Source organism: Agelaius tricolor, unplaced genomic scaffold (genome assembly GCF_023055355.1).
Source record: "Agelaius tricolor isolate 1412-34295 unplaced genomic scaffold, bAgeTri1.0.p SCAF_2, whole genome shotgun sequence".
Lineage (NCBI taxonomy): Eukaryota > Metazoa > Chordata > Aves > Passeriformes > Icteridae > Agelaius > Agelaius tricolor.
The window spans coordinates 45,326,864-45,351,103 of NW_027269262.1; the positions used below are offsets into that span (position 1 = coordinate 45,326,864).

The window sequence follows — 24,240 nt, forward strand, 5'->3', positions numbered from 1 at the left end:
AATTTGATGGCAAACTGAAGGATTAAATCTGCTTCACTGGCTTGGGGACAGTTGCTGTGATTTTACATTACATCTACTCACAGTTCTTCATTCCCTCAGTAGCTGCTAACTAATGCATTCATTTTGTGTGTCTCTTTTAATTGTCAGAGTAGTTAAATTGATAATATAGCTCTTACAGCATAAAGAAAATGTTTGTATAGATGGAAAGCAAATCTGCTAAGTGTCTCTGTGTTTGTTTTTTTTTTTATATGTAGCTAGGTTATTTAGATATTATCAATAAATCTCACTACAACTTGATTAGAATTTTAGGAACCACACATTTTTTTGCTAATGCAAAAATGTGAGCTTGATACTAAAGCTGTCTTTAGATGTAAACATGAATTTTAAACTAAAAGTTGCAGGAATTAAGTAATTTCCAGACCTATCCCAATTCATCTTCCTTGAAGTTGGTTTACAGTGTGCCAATGTTCTCCAGAGCAAGTTCATCAATTCTAAAGGCATGCAGCAAATGCGCAGTCCGTCCTTGGATGACCACACTTTACTTGGGAGTGGTCACACTGGGGACAGCTTGGTTTATGCACATTTGATAACATTGTAATGGGAATATTTCTAATTGAAGAAATGATTCTTCAAAGTGCAGTGCAGGTTTTCAGTGGTGTGGTGGAGGCAACCCTTGGCAGGCAATGAGAAAGAGATGTGTGTGATGGGATGGGGAACTTCCAGAGGAATTGAGTATCTTTCCACAGTGATCAGCAGTAGGATGTGACCTAAAGGCAGCAATGAAGCAAGAGGTACCAAACACAGCTGCTGATGTACAGCTGTGTTCAGTGGGTATCTTGGTGTGGGTCAGAGGTTTCCATGCTGGTGTTCAGCTCCTGTGATGTGTCAGGTTGCTCAGAAACTTTGCTGTGGGTACTTGGTGGAAAGATCTGCTTGTTGCTGTGCTGCCATGGCTAATAGTGGTAATAGACACATCCAAGTTTGGCTGTTTCTGGTAGGCTGAGAGCCCTGCAGGAGTGATAGGGAAAGAGGGTCAGAAAGGGATTCTTGGTGGTACAGTGGCAGGGAAGAGGTCAGGACGTTTGCCCCAAGGAGGGAAACCCTTTTTGTATACCACAGAGTATTGACAGATGATACAATCTCTCTAAAATTTGAGCAGCCCCCCTTATCTTTTCAGTTCTTAAGGACAATGGGAAATAAGCTGCCCACTCTGCAGCTCTACCCTTGTTGCTCTGTTTCCCACAGTCATCAGCAAAAAATGTTTGGGGTGTTTCAGGCAGGATCCAACTGTGCCTTGCTATTATTTTAGTGTCACTGAAAACATTGCTGAATTTTAAATTAAACTACTTGAACTCTCAGTATGTAAGAATTTTCCTTAAAAATTGTGCTTTGGGCTGAAATGCATCATTCTTGTTTTCAGGCCAAAGGCAAAATACTTTCAGAACACTTGATTAAAATTCCATGCGACTGGCTGAGTTCTTGAGTATTAATGGCAGTTCAGAAGAGAACTTGTTAAAATATTGTTTTCTGTTTCCTCCTTGTTTTTTGGGTACTTAAAATTACACTTTTTCAGGAATTTAACCCAAGTGATACAAATGCTTTTGAATTTCATTTCAAATAATGAAATAAGAATTTGCACGTGGTGAGAGTTTGAAGCATAAAAAATGTGCAACAATTGACTCGGTATGAATTTTTTTCAATAGTTGCAGTTTGTGCCCTGTACATTTGTTAAACTGTGTGCCTGGAGACCAGCAGATGCAAGACCAAACAAAGCATGGTGATTTGCAGTTTTACTTTGTTGCCTAGAGTAAAACGCCTAGGAAAAAAATAGTAGCAAGATATATTTTACTTTTTACAAAGAGCAGAAAGCTACCTCTATCATGTCAAACAGTTGGTTACTACTGAAATAAAATTTTAAAAAATTGCAAAAAATACCCCAATAGGTTTTTCCCAATTAATCTTGAAAATTAGAGATTGCTAAATCTTGTCAGTAGAGATCGGGGAATGACCAAGCTTTGCATGTCCTTGGGGTTACACAGTTGCAAATCCTTTCAAGTCCATTCAAGCCGGAGGAAATGTGCTTCCTTCTACCCAGGAAGATCTGGCACTGATACAGGGCTGTATATGCCCTGATAATGGTTTTGTGCCTGTTGGAATGAAAACATTTTTCTTCTGTGCCTGAAAACAGGAGAGCTGGTAGTTCTGAGATGCCAAAACCTCTTGAACTTGAAATAGTTTTTGTTAATAAATGGAAAAATTCTACTTAATTTAAATAGAAATTTAGCTTCATCTAACACAGCTGCAATTTCTAACATTAAGGAAGTGACAAATCTTTTTTTTTTTTAATTAAGAAAATGAAATAAAGTTTGGATTTGTGTACAGGTAGTTATTAACAAACTTTCACTAAGTGAAAAATACATTTCAGACTTCCTTTGTAGTGCACCTACTTCATTTATGATCACAAGGTGATGCCAACTGTCTCAAGGGCATTTCTGACTGTTTTAACCTTCTTAGTGTTTGCACAGGGCAAAAAGCAGTAACTTTTTGTTTGGTTGTGGTACTGAGTTACAGTACCAAAGCGAGTGGGACCTCTAAGCCTTTAAAATTCTTCTCAAGCTCAGGTCTCCCAGAGTTTGCTAGTGATAAATGGAAGTTTAGAATCAGAAGACAGCTAATAGATACTTGGATCATAAGTTCCTTTTTCTTATAATGAATGATTTGGTGTGCAGACTGAAGCTGCACATTTATACAGGCGAATTTAATTAGGATTAAACCCAAGAGGATTTTCATTCACTAGACAGTTGCTTCAGGTTGAAAACTGGTGATAGAAAAGAAGTTCAGGGGGAGATATTATTTAAGGAATCATATTAAGGAGGCATGAGGGAAGTCTGCTATGGATCCTACATCAGTAGGAACAAAAATGTTTTGTTTTGTTGGTATTGGGGCACATCATAAGTGACAAGTGACTGAGGTCCCTAGTCTTTGACATGCCAGTCACACTGCCAGTGCTTCTGTTATGTTGCTCTAAGCTAATACTATGTCTTAGGCAGCATATAAGCAAAACTGACAAGACACTGAAGTCTTTAATAGCTGTGGCTTGTATTTACTTCAGGTTTGAGCAAAGATTGTTCCCAACTGATGACTTCAGAAAAAAAGCTAGTGTACCGGTAAAAGAAAGAACAACCCCCAAACCAACAAGCACAATGATGCAGACTCCTCAACGTGTGGAAAAAGCTTTGGGTGAACAAGAAAGAACTAATTTCATGGTCTGGCAGGTTTGTTGTTCCTTGGCAGCCTGCCCATCTGTCAACTTGTGGCTCTTTTGCTTTGGTGTAAATGCTGTGACAATTTCTGGGCAGATTCTTGAACTGGCCAACAGCATACAAAAAATCAATACTTGCAAGACATGACTTGACAGAAGAAATATTGATTATAGTTTGGAAATGCATGATAGAATACTCAAAATGACTTACCTTTCATATCAAGTTGTACTGTCTGATGCTGAAAACTAGCATGAAATCTAGTTTTTTTTTATTCCACTACCCCTTAGTTTGTGCTGATCGAAATAAGCAGTAAGTTACTGTCAACATTGAAGGATTAGAAATACCTGTGATAGATTTTTTTATTTTTCCCCAGGAACTAATTTTTTTTTCCTCAAATCCCTGAAATCTGTGAAAGGACCAAGCCATAATACTGGGAACCACATTCAGGGTTGGGATGTAATCTATGAAACGTATTGAATTCATCAGTGTTTTCTCTGCTCAGGCTGTCAAAGATGATGTGCACTCCTTTGGGAAACAAGGAAGCACATTTATAGGAATGTCTGGTTGGGGCTGAAAACTTGAACTTCTTCAGTTTCAAGCATCTGCACCCTGACCATGTCTTTGCAGCCTTATTCTCTCCTTAGTTTTCCAATAATTTTGTATATAGCATGCTTCATACACTTTGAAATTTAAATAGTTTTTTTTTAGAACCCAGGTTTTCCTTTGGAAAAGAAAAAGCACTTTTTTAAAACCTTGTTCAAATTCTGTTAGATTGGGCCCATCAGCCTGGCTATATGCTGGTGCTTGGGAATTTTAAGGAAGACATGTAAGTTATGCCAGACACTTGCTCCTTAACCTTCACAAACTATATTGAGGAAACTAGTTGTGGGAGAAAAGTGCAGCTGGTGTTCATTCTTGACTGAGAAAACTTTTGCTTACTTTGGTTCCAGTCTGAGTTTCATGGAATTTTATTAATCTGTAGTGTTATGACTTTATTAACTTTATTAATTTGCAGCGTTGTAATTATTTTCAATACATTTCTGAGCACACAATACTAATTAGCACATCATCTAGCCTAAAGGAGACCACAGTAGGTAAAATGCTTTTGCTGTAGTAGCCTGTCTGCATTATGGCCCTCATTAATAATGCTGAGTGCACATAAGCAGCTGCAGAAAAAAATATTTGGCAGAGAAGACTTTGCATTTAGAAGAAGGGGCAAGGTTTCGTCCTCTGTAGCTTGTTTGTGCTCTAACAGCTTGTGGAGTTCAAACAGAATGTTTTTTGTCACATTAACTGGTGTAATGAACTTGTTTTGTTGTCCTTTTTTCTGGGGCTCCAGTTGGATTGCTTCAGTGAGTTTTGCAAAAGCTTGAGTGGATCAGAGCTGTAAAATAATCAGCAGACTGTTCTGAAAGCAAGTGGTTGAGTGTTCAGCAAATGGCTGCAAAGTAATCTGTTTTACAGATAACCTGAACTCATTCAGGGTCTGATGTGGAGTATGCTTCAACAGACCAGGATCTTTTACTTACCTTGGTGTGCAATGCAAGCAGAGCAGCAGTACCTGGAAAAAATACAAAACTTATTCTCATGTGTGTTAACAAAACTGTCAAGAGTTTAAGAAGTTATTCTACTCCAGTTGGCGCTGATGTGGTCTGAGGATCCAGACTGTTGGAAAAATGCAAGCTGCCAAGAACTCAAAGGATAAGAAGTTTAGAAGATGGACTGTAGAAAGATTGAGAGGATTGTTTACATAGTCTGGAAAAGGCTGTGTGATAACAGCTCAGGTAAACAAAAGTTGTAATCAAGATCATGACTGATGATGAATGCAGCAAAGAGGACTGAAAATTTGTAACTTTTAAAGTAATAAAATGTCAGAATAGACTTGTCAAGGATGTTGAGGAATAGCCTCGTTGGAAGCTCTTGAGAACAGACAAACTTAGTGTGTTCTTACATTAAAAGCTGATTAAATTAAATAAATGTAATCTTCACTATCTAGTATTTCTGTGATTGATTCATTAGCTTTGCTCTATAGCATGAGAAGAAATAGAGAATAGGTTTTAGGAAAAGATAATGCTCTGTCATGGTAGAGGTTTCTTTTAATACTGAAGTAGTTTTATTTAAATATGACAAATTAAAATTTACAGATGTTCTGCTAAAAAACCCTAAACATATTACATAGTTAAATCCTGTAAACTTGATGTTTTGCTAGCAGAAATTCTCCTCTCTGTTGAGCTACAAAAACAGGAGTGATGAGTTTCAAAATAATTTTTAACTAGTGGCTTGCTACCTAACCTTACTGTGTACCTAACTGTGGTGAAGCTTTCAGCTTTTCAAGTGGGCTAATGCTGCAGCTAACACACTTTAGGCAATGTCTCCACAAAGTGGATTATAAGGCAGGTTGAGTGGTAAACCCACATTTCTTGCTGACTGTAAGAACAGAGAATTAGTATCTTAATTCCTGTAGTTGGAAGTTAACAATTTCAGCCCATTTATTTTAGGGAAACCAGCCTAGATATTTGATGTGATTACAGGGTAGAATTCTGATGAAAGTGTATAGAGAAGGTTAAACTAGGGGCACTTGTTGGTAAAATATAATGAGGGTAAATCTATTGAGCAGGCTAGGAATCTGAACCCAAGCCTCATAGTTCCAGGGTTTTTATTTAGTAAACTCATTTAATCCAAAACTTGAATAAAACAGAACAACTAAATTAAATCTGTGCTATTGAAAACAGTCTGAGAATGTTACCAAGAATGTGACCTCAACTTCTGTGTGTAATGCTATTACATATTCTATACATTCTAATACTGTGACATTTTATTACATTTTGTCTTTAGTCTATTTGGTTCTCCTGAAGTGCATCAAACTATTCTGAACTGTGTACTCTGTGTATGTTTTCAGTGAAGGGAGAATCCGTTGCTTGTGAGCAAACTTCATCATTCCCAGCTTGTTATGAGCTGCTGATTGCCTTTACATTTTTAAAAAATGCTAACTTGCAAATGAGATTAGACCCCTTCAAGTATTTCTGTGTTCTGAAAAATTACACAATAAAAGCTCATTGTTACTGAACACATCAGCTCTTTATGTTTTTAAGTCAGATCTACTTTGTTCACTTGCAAATTACTGCTTTATTACACTCAGCACAAAAAAAGCCAAAATACTTGGAGAGCAATCAGGCTGTTGGCATCGCTGAATGTCTCGATGTTGCTCACTGAAGTCTGGTTTAGAGTCCTCATTGTATACACTGATGAGCAATCCAGAAAACTTTCTGAACTCAGTCCTTGGCTTGCTTCATATAATCTTTTGTGTTCATTTCCCATTAGTTTGTCTTCTTTTAAAAAGAACCCCAAGAAACACCTCCCTAATTTAGTTAGCTTTCTAGAAATATCAGACAGATCAGTGAATCTGGATTCAGGAAGAAGCTGTCTTAAACGTGGTATTTCTGTAAGAGTTTTGCCATCCTTACTGCGTTGACCTTCATACCAAAATGTATTATCTTTATTGTGCTTTTGAATATATTTGGTGGTGTAGTGAAGCCCATGTAGAATAGAACTCTCATGTGCATGCTTCTGTTTGTGCAGCAGTTTGTAAAAGAAATGATTTTAATCAGCTATGCCTCTTCAGGGAAGATTTTTATTCTTGGGACTGTCTTCCTTCACATACCGTTTGTAATAAGTAGTTTTACCCTGTCACACTGTGAGGATTCATACAGTTAAACATGGTCAAAACCACAGATCATGCATGTGTTTTGCCAAAATGCACAAATCCACTTATCTTCTACCCAAAACCCAGTGATTAAATATTATTAGTTTTCTGATTGAACAAAATCATTAATCAGAAAATGCAATTGGAGTTTCGTTCAGATATAGCTGTATAAAATGCAGCCAAAGATCCTACATCGAGAAAACTTAAATAGAAGGGAAAAAAGAATGTCTAAAAAGCCTTCGATAGATGGCACACAAATGCATATGATTTCCATATTTGCATTTAATGATGGATCTGTGGAGCATGGAGAGTAGACTGCACTGATGCTGCTCTACATGGACATGATATCTGAGCTGGACAAAATGCCCAGTAAGCCTAGATATGTCAGACTCATTGCACAGTACTATGGAATGATTATAATTGCTGTGATCTGCTTGTGTGCTGTAAATCAGGTGTATCCAGAATGAAGCCAGAAATATGCGTTGACGGCAGTTAGAATTACCAGAATCCTGCAAATGTCCCAAATCCTTGAAATGGTGAGAACTTCTATATATGTAACAAAGATAAAGCTTACAAACCCACAAAGAATTAACTTGAGTCCCCAGGAAAGATGGTGATATTTACATCAGCAACGAGGAGCTTCTGAGGACTTCTGTATAATCTGGTTTAAAGTAGAATAATTCCCAAAGAAATGTAGGCTGTATGCTTGACCATTAACTTTACAATAGAAGGATAGCTGTCCTGGCTAGAGTTGTCTTTTACTTAAGCAATACCTGCATGAATTATCAGTACTTTGTATCTCCACCAATAAGCTGCATGCTCCACCTGTCCCTGTTACTTTGAGGAATCCAAGTCAATAGGCATATTGAAGCACATAAAATAGAAATTGCCTCAACCACCTTAAAGCTTTTTGCCTGTCTTCTTTTCCCCTGGCATTCTGCATGCTGACCAACTGTTCATCATTTGAAAATGTTACAACTGGCTTCATTATGAGCAGGACTTTTTCCTAAGTTTTGCTGAAACGCTGATGCTATGTCCTTCACCATAAGGTCTGCCTGCTAGCTGTACAACAAATCCCTCTAACTTCATAATTACTTGTCATTTCTTGACGGATTGATTAATGTAGAATGTGGATGCGACAAATTCTGCACTGTCCACATTGCAGGTCGCCTTAGTAGGAATGTAATTCCCTCCATTTCCTCTGAGCTTGAGGTCTTTTGTCTCTCTAGGAAAGCTCTGAATGACATAATTCTGACAATACCCACTCATATTTTCAGTTCTCCCTTATTGAGTTTTAGTCATGCATCTGGCTAAAACCAAGTCCTTACAAATGAGAGCAACTTGTTTGAACTTCTAATGAAAACATTGTGCTTAGCTTTTTGTGCTGAGCGGTAGTGAACCAATTGTTATTCTTTCTCAAGGTCAAATTAACATCTACACACTTCATTTTCTGGCATTGGGGTGTGCGCAAATCTCTGGTTTGAGGCAAATGAGCATCTGAGTAGCTGGAAAATAATGAAAGAGTTCACCTTACCATGAAAAGAGCTGGCCAGCAGTTAGAAGTAAATGAGTTTAGTTTAAAAATTCTTCCAGCCTTTCTCAGGACCACCGTAGTCTCTTGCAAAATGCTGAGCAGTAATTCCCATGCTTTTGCATGGAGCACTTGCCTTGCTTTCTAGTGGGAATAATTTAATAAATCCAGTTTAATCTATCATTTGTGCTGTACTTTAGATAGAAAACCTTGAAAGTTAAATGAGTGAAGGGTCTAGAGGATAAGTCCTATGAGGAGGGACTGAGAGGGCTGGGGTTGTTTAGCCTGGAGGAAAGGAGGCTCAGGAGGGGCTTTATCACTCTCTGTAACTACCTGAAAAGGAGGGTGTTGCCAGGTGAGGATCTATTCTCCCAGGCAACAAGTAATAGAATGAAGGGACATACCCTTAAGCTGTGCCTGGGGAGATTCAGGTTTGACCTCAGGATCAGAATTTCTTCATGGGAATAGTTGTTAAACATGGGAAATGAACAGCCCAGGGAAGTGGTGGAGTCACTGTCCCTGGAGGTATTCAAGGTATTCATTCTGTGTGGCACTTGGTGTCATGGTCCACAATGTGGTAATCAGTTAGAGGTTAGACTTGATGGTCTCAGAGGTCCTTTCCTAAAGACTAAATGATATTGTGATGGCCTTAAAAATGCAAATATCATTGCTAAAGTTTCAGTTTAATGAAATCTATTATCTTCTGATGGAGTTTTATGTCAGTTACAGCCACTTGCATTAAACACCAAGATATGATGACAGGCCCCTGTTTATCTATAAATGGCTCACTTAAGTGACTGATTCTTTGGTTGATCATCTTTATCATACCTACTGCTTCCTACAAGGCATAAAAATATCTTAGCAGATGCTTGGTTTCCTGTTTTTTTGGGGGCTGGGGGAGGGTGAAGAAATGAGGGAGAAGGGAGGTTGGCAGAGCAGCATCTAAGAGCTTTTGAATTCCTGACTCTAAGTACCTGGCTCTCCTTAGTAAAAGAATCAAGGGGAGCAATGTTCTTTGAAGATGCAACTAATTTATTTGAAATTTATGTTTTTTCAATTTCATTTGTTACAGATGCTTATTGTTTCCTAGTAAATCATCTCCGACACTATTCTTGATCTTTCCTGAAATCAGTGGCTGCACCTCTGCAGTTTGCCTTAAAATTGAATTGTGGGAAAGAGATTCAGAGGTGAACATATTCAACTAGGATTTGAAGAGATGCAGTACTTTGCGGGACAATGCTAACAACCTCTTGGTTTTCATTTGTGTCCTGGGGCAAATCTCCAGTGCAACTCACTTGGATTGAAGTGCTCTATTTTTATGTCTGTGGGACCCAGAAAATAGTGTTGCTATTCCTTTGGCACAAGTCTGTTGACTGGCGGTTGTTGGAGACAAATTATTTCACTGTAGCAAATGGAAAGAAATGGCAGGGCTATTGTATAATGTGACTGAAGGTCATGGGTGACCTGGGAAGTAATGGATAGCTCTTGAAGACAGGCTGGTAGACCCCTGCATGAACAATAATTAATAGTGAATAAGAAAGATTTCATATCATTGGAGAGCAGTGTTAAAAAAGGTACCCTCTTCAACCACTGAGCATTCTTGTGGAGTAGGAAAACAGAGGCAGCATTTTTTCTTTGGCTCCAGCTTTACATCTGGAGATGCACTGCGCACATACTCCACAAGGTGAGAGAAGCCTGTGCAGAAAATATCTTACCGGCAGAAGAGCCTCACTAGAGTAGTCATTAGGATGTCTTCAGCATCCTCATCTGCATCAGATTTAGGTGTAATGAGAACAAGGCATCTGACCTAGTCTGGATTTAACATAAATGAAGTCGGGATTCAAAAAAATACAAAGCTCCATCTCTCTCCTATTAAATTTCAAGTATAGCACAATTGAAAATACACAGTTAGTTATTCATACAGTGGTGCAGAGGGTTAGAATTTAGCCAAATTTTCAGTAGCTGAAGGCAAGTCTTAAATAACACAAACTTGTCTCCAGGGTTTCTAAGGTAATACAATTACTGGCCAAAGGTGCTTGAAAGGAATATTGAATGTAGCCTTGTTGAATCACAGAATTGTTAGGGTTGGAAGGGACTTTTGGAGGCCATTTGGTCCAATGACACTGCCAAGGCAGGGTCACCATGAACATATAACACAGGAACTTGTTCAGGTGGGTTTTGTGTGTCTCCAGAGGGAGACTCCATAACCCCTCTGGGCAGCCTGTTCATTGCACTGCCACCCTCAGTGTGAAGAAGTTCTTCCTTATGCTGAGGTGAAACTTCTGTTTTAGTCTATGGCCATCACTCCTTGTCCTGTTGCTGAAGAGTGCTGAAAAGAGCTTGGAACCCTCCTCTTGGCACCCGCCTTTGAGATATTTATATGTATAGGCAGCTAAGGAAAGCAAAACTTTAATATTGCAGTCTCTTTTGATGTATATTGTGTATAATGAAGTAAGAGAATTCATGCAGTTTTACTAGTGGAATAGGAATATGTTTTCACAAATCTGGCTTGATTTTTGGTTTTTTCAGATTTCCTTTTAACAGAAGCCAAATGATTGTAATACCGTACTATTGCAACACAAGCAATTCTTGTGGCATTTTTCATGTGCCATACCTACTCTCTAGATTTGATTTTAGCCCACTGGATTTAATCTCTAAAGACAGGACTCCTCTTTCCAAAATTGCTTCTTTTTCAGAGTTACTTATGAGTGGAAATGGAGTATCTTTGTTACACCATAACCATGCAAGAAATAAAAGTTTTTAGCTCATGAGGGACAGCTGGAAGCTGATTGAGAAACTGTGCTTAACTTCTGTCACAGACAGTATTCTAGAAATTTTATCAGCAGCCTCCAAACCAAAGTAAAACATTACTCCTTTTCGAAAAAGAGCAGGATTTCTGGTCTGGTAACTGTAATCTTGAAATTTAGTCTGTTGTTACATTATTCCAGTGCAGAAAAGCAAAACTATTTGAAAGTACACTGAAGTGTTTGTATAAAGATTAATAAGTGGCAAGCAAAATATCCCTTAGACTTTACAGAGACTGCAGAAGAAGCCTGTAGCAAAGTTCTAAAGTTCAGTCCTTAAATTTTTCAAGTCTGGTGTGTCCTGTTCAGGCCAGTGGTGCTGCTGCTGCAAAGAGCTTGTGTAAAATGCTGATTTCCACACCAGCTGAGTGTGTGCTCTATACGCCCTCTTTGATTCTGACAGTGGGCCAGTTGTCCCCCAGGGTTTGATCAATTCACTGTGCAAGGGAAGGTTTAGTAACTGGGAGAGTTGGTTGGCAAACTCCTGTGTTCCTCAGTATAAAGCATCCAAATGTGGAGTGAAATAACAGGGATACTGCTGTCAGGGTGTCAACTTTGCATGCCTTACAATGTGGCTGATAAACCTTATTTCTTTCAAGGCCTGTTTCCTGCCATTTTGAACCTGGCCAGCAATGCTCACATCTCCACCAATGCCACCTGTGGAGAGAAGGGACCGGAGATGTTCTGCAAACTGGTGGAGCACGTCCCTGGACGGCCCCTACGCAACGCCCAGTGCCGCGTTTGTGACAGTCACAGTGCCAATCCCAAAGGCAAGCTTCACATGTTTTGGATTTTGTTTGTTTCATGAGTTTGTGTCTTTTTTTAACCCTTCCCCTTGAATACAGAGTGTATTGGAGTCAAATATGTTTTGGTTTTAGTCTGTCTACTCTGTGAGTGCAATTACCTTGGAGCAAAAGGCTGACAAAGTGTGAGCGCCATGTATCACCACTGAGCACTGTAAGATCCAGTGACAACCTTTTTGTCTGGGGGCAGATTTCAGCCTTTACTTCTTTATGACAGGAAGAGATTGTTCTTTGTGTGAAACAAATGTGCTGGGTCAGAAGAGCTCAGTGAGATTTATTTTCAAGAGATGTTTAATTTTTTTGCTTTGAAACAGAGCAGCACCCAATTTCCAGTGCCATCGATGGTACCAATAACTGGTGGCAGAGTCCCAGCATTCAGAATGGAAGGCAATACCACTGGGTCACCATCACCTTGGATTTAAGGCAGGTGAGTAACATTTATGGGAGTATCATTAAATGGATGTAGGATACAAGCCAATACAAATTGATTGCAGCTCTTTGTTTAGATTAAACAAAAACAGTTTTTAGTAAAAACTATCATCTGTGTTCTTTCTGTCTTGGTAACCAATTCCATCTGTACCAATTCCTTTGTCTTGGTAACTTTCCTCTGCCTAACCTTCTGTCTTTCCCCCAGGCTTCTGTCTTTCCCCCAGCACTCCTATGATATTGTTTTCCTCCACCTTTTATTTCTTAAAAGTTACTTGAAGTCTGTGTTTTCAAGAACTTATTTTTAAACAGGAATATTTTCAGGGTATTGGACAAAGCACATATTTTATATGTGAGGATGCATCTGACTGATTCCGATCATCATCTTGTTGGGAGGAGCACTGGAAAAACATGTTCTAAACTATATCTTCTAAGAACTTTTGCTGTCTGCTGTTCTGCAGAGCTGGAGTTTGAATTTCTGAAACAGTGATTTGTAACCCTGGGGAGTCTGGAACTGTCTGGGCAAAAGCTGTTTCCCCTGTTTTGGCCACTCTGTAAGGCCAAACTTGGAGGGATTTATCATTCTTAGGCAGGAGCATGCTAAACTGTACAGGGCATTTGCTAATTTATAAGTTTATCTGCTAGACACGAGAATCAGAACTCTCCTACCCTGCTCCAAGAATAGATAAAGTAATTGGTGAAGAGGTTAATTTTTCTTGCTTTTTCTGGTTGTTTTGCTTTGAACAGATCTATGTGCTGGCCTACCTAAGTTGTTTAAAAATCATAGCTCAACAATTCCTTATTAATATGGTGTTACCTCCCAACTCTGGAAGAAGCAGCTTTATTACTTACTAAGAAATGCTTACTTGAGGTGTAGAATTGGTAAGAAGCTTCTGCAGGATTTCTAGACCCTGCTTAAAAGTAATTTTAAAGATTAAAACAGTGGGTTTTACTTTGATGTTTTCCAATAAAGCATAGATTAAGCAGATGCCTAGTTTGCTCTTTAATTAGAAAGCAGAACTGTTAGGATAATGATCACAGGGTGTCTTTTGTCAGTGACAGGAGGTTTGGATAGGATGTTAGTGTTGTTGGAAGAGTTAACTTTGTATTTGGTTTGTAAATGGACAAACAGGAGGAAAAATGAAGGAGGAGGAGGGGATGCCTTAGTTTTTATCCTCCTAGAACAATTTCACTTTGGAAACAGACCAGCTGAGCTGCACTCTGAATCATTTCTTCTTCAGTCATAGTGCTGTTGAGGTTTCAACAAATACATATCTTTCCTCTCCTGACCCATGCTCAGTTTCACTAATTTGATTTGAAAAGTTTCCCCTAAGGGGCCTTTCTTCTGTTTTCCCTAGAGGGTTTGAGAGAGAGAAGGCATCTAGGGCTATGCAAACTGAATGTAAATTACTGCTCTGTGAGAAAGGATTTGGTTAATAGAGATTGCTTGAAGTCAGTGAGTTATTAGAGCTGACTTGGTGTGCTTACTTGAAACGAGTCAGCACAAGTAAAGAAAACACAAAAGAAAAGCATATGAAGGACCTTAGTGATTTTAGCAATCGTTTACTTCATACATTTTTTCAGAATTACTTTAAATAGGACCTGTAGAAATATTCCTGAAAGTCAGTACCAGTGTTCAGTATAATTTGATCATTGATACATTTCGTTTGCATTTCAAGCATTGTGCATTAAATCTGTCAAGTACCATATTAAAGCAAACAAGTACATCAACTTTCCTTGCCAGAGTATAGAATATATTCACACCTTTTTGTGATGTTAAAAATCCTGTCATTATTTATGGGTGGGTTTTTTGTGCAATTATCAGAAGTTCTAGGACTAAGAGCTTCTTGGGATTATTACACAGTTTAGAGATATAATCCAAGGCACAGTTTAGAGATATAATCCAAGCAATTGGGTTGGTAAGTGTGGAAACATACCCTTGGCTGGCAAATATGGGGAAGATTCCCGTAGCTGGTGAACACTGACTCCAATCCAGTCTTCTTAGGTGAACCTCTATGACTATTCATTTCTTGGCTTCAAGTTGAATGGAATAGAGGATGTTCTTTTAGCTAATCTACCTTGTTCTTAGTCTGTTTAGTCTAAAACCAGCTGCTCTACAGAGTAGTTTGATGGGATCTCAGTAAGAAAAGAAGTCTATCTAATTAAATCGGCATTGAAATTGCTGTTTTTATCTTTCTCCTTTGCAGAATCTGTGCTATTTGTAGCTAATATAGCATTTTATAAGGATAGTGAGTGCTTATGTTATGATTTTCTAGCTCATATACATCCTGACAGCTAGGTACATTTACTCTAGTGTGCCTTTCAGTCTTTCCAGGACCCACATGTATGATAGCCTTTCCTTCCCACGCCCTACACCGCTGCCTCCTCCTCCCCCTTTCCATTAAATGTATGGCAATGATCCAGAACTGAGGAAAGAGCAGTGTAGCAATGAGGTGTAGGATTGATGTACAAGACACTAAGATTTGATTTATGACCTTGTGCTTCCTACACTGGTAGTTCTACAGAAATAAAATGCACAGCAGTGGTTTTCTATAAAAACAGCAATTTTTGTCTGAGTTTGACTCCTCTGGGCAGTTGCACTGTGAAATTACAATTCTAATAAATCCTGGCTATGATACATTTTACTGGTGTGATTGATCCAGCTGTAAAATACTACTCTGACACCATTAAACAAAGACTACTTACCTCAGTTTTATTACCATGCTTTGGACTTTTAAAGGTATTTAAATGAACTCCGTATCCTCAGTGTAGCAGAAAGGCAGATGTTGGTATATCAAAAAGTTCTTGAATTGCAAAACAAGACTAGTTCTTCTTGGAAGACCCATAGTATTAAGCTGAGTTGAAAAAACAGCTCCACTTCTGATTAAGTCATAACTTATGAATATTCTATGAGTACTGGATTACCACTTGGAGGCTGATGTAGGAGTAATTTGTAGTTTCTGCTATTACAAAGTAAAAAAAAATGTAAATATTATAAAATTATTTTTCTAGAGCTTTCATCTTGAAATCAACGGGCAAGAACAGGTTTCTGTAAAGATGCATGGTTTGCTGATGTCAAAAAATGGTATTTTGTTGATTTTACAGGACAAATGCTGATTTATTGTATGTGGCAAGCTTTCTTAAAAGCCTTTTGTGGCCTTGTAAGACTGATGATGCAACATTCAGGGTGTTCATCTGTATATTCTTACAATAAAATTCTTGAGTAAAATGAATTTCCCTTCAATTCCAAATTAATGTTTGCACATAATGAATCAAAATCTTGAAGAAAAAATAATTAATGAGACTAGAAGTTTTTCTGGATTTAGTGTATTTTGCACTTTTAATGTCACAGAATCATCAGAGAAAAATATTGCAAACAAATCTTCTTCACAGTGTCAAAGAAGATGAAGCTGTCTTTAACTCTTAAAAAGATATTTCTGTAAACAATATAAGCTGATAAACATCCCTTCATCTAGTCTCCCACTCTGAGAGTACTCAAGAATGATGCATTTGGTGTTGCTGGATCAGCATTCAGGGAAACAAAGTTTTTTAGAAAGTCTAATTAAAGCAGAAATTTCTTGTTTTGTTGGCATTGCAGCTATGAAAAAGGTTTTTTAGTAGAAGTTTATTTGGTTGATCTTAAAAATCAGGATTGAAATGCCTCTAAAATGGCACTTTTAATATATGGCTTGGGAACTGCTAACTTGCTCTGACTTGCCTTTTTACCCTTGTAGTTCAATAAGGCAATTAGTTCTGAGAAAGTTATACAGTCAAATTAAAGTATACAAATCATTAGCTCTTGCTCAGGTTTATCGCATGGCTGGTTGGCGGGCACTGAATGAATGTGGAAAGTGGTAAGAAACTGCCATTGATGTTCAAACTTGAAGAACTTATAAAAGTCAGATTCTTTTAAAAAGTGCTCAAAGGAAAATCAGTTTTCATCACATGGGTTTCTTGACCTATTATGGGTTGCAGAGTCTGTGAGATAGGAGGTCTATTACAGATATTCCTTAAAACATCTTTATCTGTGGACCCTGTGGACACCTTGGTCCCTTTGTCCAGCTTCATTCCCTTGCTGGGAAACATAATCCCTGAGAATATAGGTCGTCCTGGTAAGCTGTCTTGTGATTTCTCAAGTCTGAGAGCATTTATACAAAATCCTTTTTTTATTTATTTAAGCTATATTATTTTCAGGTACTGACAAATTCAGGTACTGACAAATTTTCATGAAGTTGTTGTTATTCATTATCCTGTCAATTTGCCTGTGAAGTAAAATGGGATACCTGTGAGCTATGTGTAAATGGAAGAGTTGAGAGGAGATTTAATTTTTTGAATTGTGCATTGAATTTGTGCACAGTTGCTGTGAAAATGTTAATATTTGACTGTCTTTTCCCTCCACTCCCCCCTCACCAAGGAACTTGGTATTTAAAATAAGTTTAACTTGCATAATCTTGTAAATACCTGTTACTGCAGCAGTTAGTTCATGATGAAGGATAGCTCATTGTTACTAGTTGGAACTGGATTTAAAACTAGCCACATCAGCTGCAGACTATAATGGGTCTTGAAAAATCTCAAAGTAATCAAAAGTAGATCATTTGTTGTTCAGCCAACTGTGTAATAAGTAGGAAAGCAGTTTAGTTGATGACAGCAAGCAGAATGGGGAAAAAAAATAAAGGACATATGAGAGTTTTTGAGGGAGATTTTTTTACCAGGGTATTTGAAAAAGGTTTGGGTTCCAGTCTTGCATCTTTTATGCATTTGAGAAATATTACTGACTTCAAAGAAACTTGGAAGTGCATAGCTGTTTCTAAGCCCAGTCAATAAAACTTTTCTAGTTTTAATAGTTTTGTGATGTTCCCATGTGTGATGGAGAAAATACCCATACAAGCAACTCCTGTCACATACAAGTGTCTTCAGGTTTTGGGTACTGAAATGATGATACACAAGATTCTGCTTGGTTGTAACTGAGTGCAAAACTCCATACCACTAACTGAGTCAATGAAATCCAGGTTGTCTGTAGGAAATATAGTTGTTTGGTTTGAAGTCTGCCCAAATGGTGTACTTTGTTCCTTTAAAACCATGTATTTTGGCTTTTATTTTTCAGCTGGAGATTGTTGGCATGATGTAGGTTTTATTTAAAAGGCATTCCTCTCTTCATGGAAGCTGGATTATAATTCTTGATATTCATTTAACTTTGATCAGATTTTAAGGTTATGTGAAACAACAAAAGATTCACAGACCCCAGAGAAATTTTATTTCTAAGACTGACTAAAGAGTGAGTTGGCTTCTCCTGTTGCCTGTATCTGCTTGCATTGCTGAAAAGTAAAATCCTGATTTTCTGTAAATTTTTATATTTATTGCAACAACTAGAAATGTTCTGTTTGTGTCTGACTGATTTTAACAGGATAAATCTGAATTGCCTGTAAAGAAAGTCAGACTAAATAAACATTGTAGTTTAAATTGTCTGATTTAAAGAACAGTAAGATTGTTTTACTTTTTAAAAGATATTATATGTAGTAAATCAATGGAAGATAAATATCACCTTTTTTTTTTCTTCTCAGGTGTGCAAGATCTCCTAATCAAAGCTTTGTTCACCTAAATAATGTTTTGTTTCAAAAGTAATTTCCTGAATTGCATCCACAACACAGTTACTATTTATTTTTGTGACTTTATTTCCCCATTTGGCAAAATCAAAACCTGCTCTCATGTGGCAAGTATTGTTCTTGCCCTGGCTTTAATCTGCATTGCAAAAAAAATAAAAAAGTCCTAAAAATTTAAATTTATAGTGTATGAAAGAACTGATTGCAGCCAGATTGGAGCTCAACACAGTATTAACAGTGCACATGCAGGCAGGAATTATGATGATAATAGCAGCCTGCTCAAGTGGAAATACATTTCTCTGAGATGGCTGAATAATACAGAGCTTTCTTTCATCTAAACCTGCTTGTTACTCCAGTGTATATGAAACATTAAACTCCTGTACAGAAGTGTTATGAGTTTGCAAATGCAGCCTTTTTGAGTGGGGTGATGTAGCAGGTACTGGGTAAGGGAGAACATGGTGGCTTTGCAGTAAATGCTCTTCAGTGTTCATGTCTGATGCTGTCATGAGTTGGGGGGCAGTTCAGGTTATCTGGCTGCATGACAAAGTAATTTAAAAGGTGGTATGAGCTTAATTCCTGCCCTACCTACTCACAGAAGTGCTGAACAGTCCTGTTGTGCTCATGGGGATTTCACTTTGGGTTGTTAGAAAAATAGTCAAGATAGCTGCATAGCTCACATACATCTCAATGTTACTTAAGAATATTAGCTCTTTTATCATGGTCATTTTTGTCACATTCAGCTTATTTGTCTCCGTATATTTTTAGCAGTGACTGTAAGTAGTCTGCTGAAATAACTTCAATAAAGGATGAAATTGTAATGCAAGGAGGCTTTCAACATAGGGTATAAAAAGTTTTTCAGAAATGTTCTTACAGAGAAGATCACATTCCCTGCTACATTGTAAACCAAGGAGCTTTTTGCTCTATATCTATAAAAAACCTCACAAAAACAACCAACCAAGCACAAAAAAACAAGTAACAAAACCCAACCAAACCCTACTTTTTTGATGCTGTCAGTGGTTCAGAAAAGCTAAACATTTCCCACAGATTGTTATACCCATCTAATCCTGAGATGTGCAGTATAGATATAGCTTTCAGCTATTACATCAGCACGAACGGATGTCCTGGACACAATTAGATGGACCTCTAGTCAAGCATCTGTGCAAAAAATTTATCCAGCGTTACTTTACCAAATTTTACCCTCTGCCCAGGCAAACTGTATACTGCTTTGAAAATTGAAATTTATTACCCAGTTGGTTTCTGGTGGTGTTTTACAGTACAATGAAGTGTTAAAATTTTCTTGCATTTTTTTCAGGTCTTTCAAGTTGCATATGTCATCATCAAAGCCGCTAATGCTCCACGACCTGGAAACTGGATTTTGGAACGCTCCATAGATGGCATGGAGTTCAGGCCATGGCAGTACTATGCAATTAGTGATACCGAATGTTTAACTCGTTACAACATCACACCAAGAATTGGGCCGCCAACTTACAAGAGGGATGATGAAGTGATCTGCACCTCCTATTATTCCAGACTAGTTCCCCTGGAACATGGAGAGGTATCTTTGTTTTTGTAGTTGCAGTTTGTGATTAAGGACATGGAGTGATAACAATTTGAAAATATTTGAACTGCAGTTACAGAGTTTATCACCCTCAGAACTATCAGGTCATCTGCTATTCTTTTTTAGTAACATTATCTTTATATCATATAGTATAGCAAACTTCTAAATCATGGGATGAAATGTGTCTTTGGTTCTATGTGTTCCCATTGCTAAACTCTTTGTTCTCTCTTTCCATATAATTTGATGGTAGCAATTAGCTGTGAATTATTAGTTCCTTTATCCCGAAAAACTATAACAGAGGCTCTGTGTTCTGCCAGTTTTTTCATTTAGTAGAGAAAACTCCTGTGTTAGGAACACCTGGTTGTGTGAGATAAAGCAGCTAACACTGTTGAAGTGCTCTGCACAGCTGGAACTCCTAAACAAGCCTTGGCATTGTTTCAAGGATGCAGCATAATTAAAAGGGCTACGAGTTGTGCAGTCTTGCTGTTGTTCTTTCTTTTAGTAAACTCTATTCATAGTACTTGTGTAATTTATTATGGAGAGACAGCCACACAATGAAATGATACATTAAAACCAGTGGTTATTCCATCGTGAATGCTATAATGTATGACTGTGATAATAAGTGTGGTGTTATCCCATGGAGGGTGCTAGTAACTCCTAGCTTCATAGAAATCAATATGTTTTTATTTCTTGGTTAAAAAAAGGATTGGACTGTATGTAGACATTCACATAAAATTAAAACTAACAGCAAGAAAAAAAACCAGTGAAATTCAGTAAAGTCACTCTTACTTTAATTCAATGTTTATTGCAATGTTGTGAGCATGTGATCAATATAAAATCAACATAAAACTGACAGATCAGATGGAACAAAGGAACCTAAACCTGGCTCTCCATACAATTAACCAGAAAACCCTTACTGACTGTATAGGAACAGTGCTGCTTGTAATGTACATTTAGTAGGCCATACAACTCCAGCTCCAGGGATGCCAGAAATTCAATTTAGTTACATTTTTTTCTAATTCTTTTTTCCCTGATGGTACACATAATGAATTGGGCTATACTATCAAAACACTGCTTTTTTTCTGAGTGTGGTGATGGAAAAACATAACACAAAAAATTGGAAGAATTAAATTTCTGACTTTATGGAGAATCTCAGAATCTTTTAGGTTGGAAAAACTTTTAAGGTCATTGAGTCCAACTATTAGTCCTACTAATAAGGACCAAGGTTCAGCATTGCCAACTTCACCCCTAAACCATGTTCTTAAAGTAACACATCTTCATGTCCCTCCGGGGATGGTGACTCCATCACTTCCCTAGGCAGCCTTCTCCAATGCTTGACAACCCTTTCTATGCAAAAAACTTTCCTAGTTTCTCATCTAAAACTCCCTTGAACAATTTGAGGCTATTTCCTCTTCTTCTATCACTTGATGCCTGAGAGAACAGGCTGACCCTCATCTGGCTACAGCCTCCTGCCAGGTTAGGGGGTGATAAGGTCACCCCTGAGCCTCCTTTTCTCCAGGCTGAACACCCCCAGCTCCCTCAGCTGCTCCCCATAGAACTTGTGCTCCAGACCCTTCACCAGCTCTGCTGCCCTTCTCTGGACACACTCCAGCCCCTCAATGTCCTTCCTGGATTGAGGGGCCCAGAAGCGAGCACAGGATTTGGGGTACAGCCTCACCAGTGCTGAGTACAGGGGGACAATCACTGCTCTGGTCCTGCTGGCCACACTGCTGCTGACACAGCCCAGGATGTCATTGGCCTTCTTGGCCACCTGGGCACAGCTGGCTCAGGTTCAGCTGCTGTCAGCCAGCACGCCAGGATCTTTTCTGCTGAGCAGCTTTCCAGTCACTCTGCCCCAGCGTGTAGCACTGCCTGGGGCTGTTGTGACCCAAGGGCAGGACTCAGCACTTGACCTTGTTGAACTTCATCCAACTGGCCTCAGCCCAGCAATCCAGCCAGTCCAGATCCCTCTGAGGAGCCTTCCTGCCCTCCAGCAGATAAAGACACATGCATAAAAGCTGTCATTCACAAAGGAAGGGCTCCTCCTTTGTAGCTGGATTGTCTGTCAGACAGGAACATTGTCTGCACAGAGTATTTCACAACCTGCATTAGTGAATCTTGGAACTCTAAGGAAAATATATGTATTTAGAGCTTTGTAATTTGTTCTAGCCAATCTGTTGCACTTAAGAATGGCCCTGCAAACCAGCTGATCTCTGTAAATGCCTGCCTTGTATCCAGCATTTGCTAACATCCCAGTTTTCTGCCATCAGCTTGGAGTGTCTTGATGTGAAATAACTGTTAGCATAAAGAGACCACATATTTAAATATGGATGTCATTAATAACATTTTTTTGCCAAATGTGACATTTTGCCAGTTTGGCTGCTAGATTTTTCTCAGGTTTGAAAAGATAGAGCTGCTTGACTGTAAGTTCTGTTGTTTGCCTGATTTATACTGCTTGAAGATCTGCTTTTGCAATTTACACAATCAGTTTATGACTCATGATGAATTGCAAGGCTTAAATTGCAGTTGTTTGAAAATGGTCTTGAATTATGAAAGACAGGTAAGCCAAAAATACATAATAGAGAAATATCAGTTTGTATAAGCTTATATAAGCAATATATTAGACAAATGTAGCAGTGTGCAAGGAGAATCATGGCATTTCTTCTTTAGTATCTTAGTCAGTATCTTTTCTGTTTCTCTCTTTTTCTGTTTGTTAAGATTCCTCTACAGTCCCTATAAAGATTTAAGTGTATTGTTACAGAGTTTCTACTCAGAATTTCTAGACAGTAGAATTTCTACTGTTCAAGCTTTAAACTTGAGAGTAAAAAAGTGAGTCATAATTTAAATTTCATCACTTGAAGGCACTACTTTTGAGAAGTGAGAGTATATATTAGGCAGGAAAGACAATGTAGAATGAAGCGGCATGTGCCATGTGGCCAATTGGTTGGGACAGGCATTTTGGATCTTTAAATGTCTGGTGTCTAAGTGATAAAAAGCAAACACAGTGTGTTATAAATTCCAGTGCCATGGTTGGATCCTGCTGTCTTTGCTGAGGAAATCAAAGTATTGCAGCAAGCCCAGCAAATTCTATGTCTGTACTGAAAAGTAGATGGGAGTAGGATATGGTGCCCCATGCTGAAGTTGTGCTCATCTATAGTTGAGTATATATGTGTAAATTTTTTCAGTAAAAGGAGAACAGTGATATTTGAATATTTGACCAACAATTCTGCCTTGTGATTCCCAGCAGAAAACATAACTTCGGAATGAATATTGCACAACCAATTTGCCTGAAGAGAACAGACTGAGATGTGGTGGGCATGTTCAGTCTTCAGTTGCATAAAACATGGGTACAAAAGAGGAAAAATGTTTTCTGCATGTCTGTGACAGGATCCAGGAAGAGTTCTGAAATTGCAACAAGGAAAAACATGGTTTAGAGATTAGGAGCATTTCTAACGATAAAGCTGGATAGGCCTGAAGTACATTGCCTTGGAAGGTTGTAAAGTCAGCACCAACACTGGTCTTTGAAAATGGGTTGGTTAAACATCCAAAAAAAAAACTCTAATAAATCCTGCTTTAGCAAAGTAAATGGACTAGAAGAATTCTCTGTATTTCTATGAGAGCTGAATATTATATCAGGTGGTACAAATTTGCAGGATGAGACCTGGGAAAGATTTTGGTTATCATAACTGTTATTCTGCAGTTAAAAAAATGGATGGGCTATCAGAAAAGTAGAAATCTTTGAACATGCTATGTTAGAATATTAAGAAGGAATGGTGCTAATCAATAAATGTCAAAATTATAATTTTGGGAATGTGACCTCCATTACCAGTCTGTTTGTATGTCTTTTAAATAGCACAGTTACTCCCTAGGCAGCCCCTATCTCTATTAGATAATTAAGATTTTTTTTTTAGAATAATAATTTAAAAAAATCCATAACATGTAGGAATATTTTCAGGGGAACAATTTGACAGTACTGGACAAAGCTGAAACTATAAATTCAAGAGTAGTTTATGAGAGAAAGTTACTCTTCATAAATGAGAATATATCCTACACTCTGAAATGCATCTGACAAGCCCAAAACTTGACCCTTTGTTTGTTATGGACACCAGGTGAACTGTTGAATACTTGTTCATTGTCTGTAGGGTTGGGTCTTGTTTTTCTGTTTTTTACATAAAATGGAGCAGGGACTGTGTGGTCATAGGGGACTATATCCTTGTATGTTCCTAAGTAGCTTTGGAAAGAAGAAAGGGGCTGTGGCCAGAAAAAGCTGTGCGGTTTCACACCTAAAGTCATCTTAGTGGGGCCAGCTGGAATTGTGCAAGAAAGATGCAGGTCAAATGAGTGGGTTTGTGTTGACAACTTGCTTTCAGTTCTCGTCTGTGTTGGGTTTCCCACTGCATGTCTTATCACTGAGTACTTCTTGCTGATTGTACAGCCTTGTCACTGCTAGGTGTAGGATTAATGACCCCAGATTGAGAATGTGGACCAGATTGTGCTTTGTAATAAGATCTTTCTATTTGCAGAGAAGAAATCTGTAAGGACAAAATTGAGC

At 38.2% G+C, this 24,240-nt stretch overlaps 1 protein-coding gene across 1 annotated transcript in view; it reads left to right on the plus strand.

The window, feature by feature from the left end:
• Positions 1 to 24,240, plus strand: part of LAMA1 (laminin subunit alpha 1) — a 98,996-nt gene that overhangs the window by 8,611 nt on the left and 66,145 nt on the right. Inside the window, exons 2-4 of the mRNA XM_071417399.1 lie at positions 11,901 to 12,071; positions 12,419 to 12,531; positions 19,443 to 19,685. Coding sequence (XP_071273500.1) covers positions 11,901 to 12,071; positions 12,419 to 12,531; positions 19,443 to 19,685 — 527 coding nt within the window. The remainder of the gene's footprint in view (positions 1 to 11,900; positions 12,072 to 12,418; positions 12,532 to 19,442; positions 19,686 to 24,240) is intronic.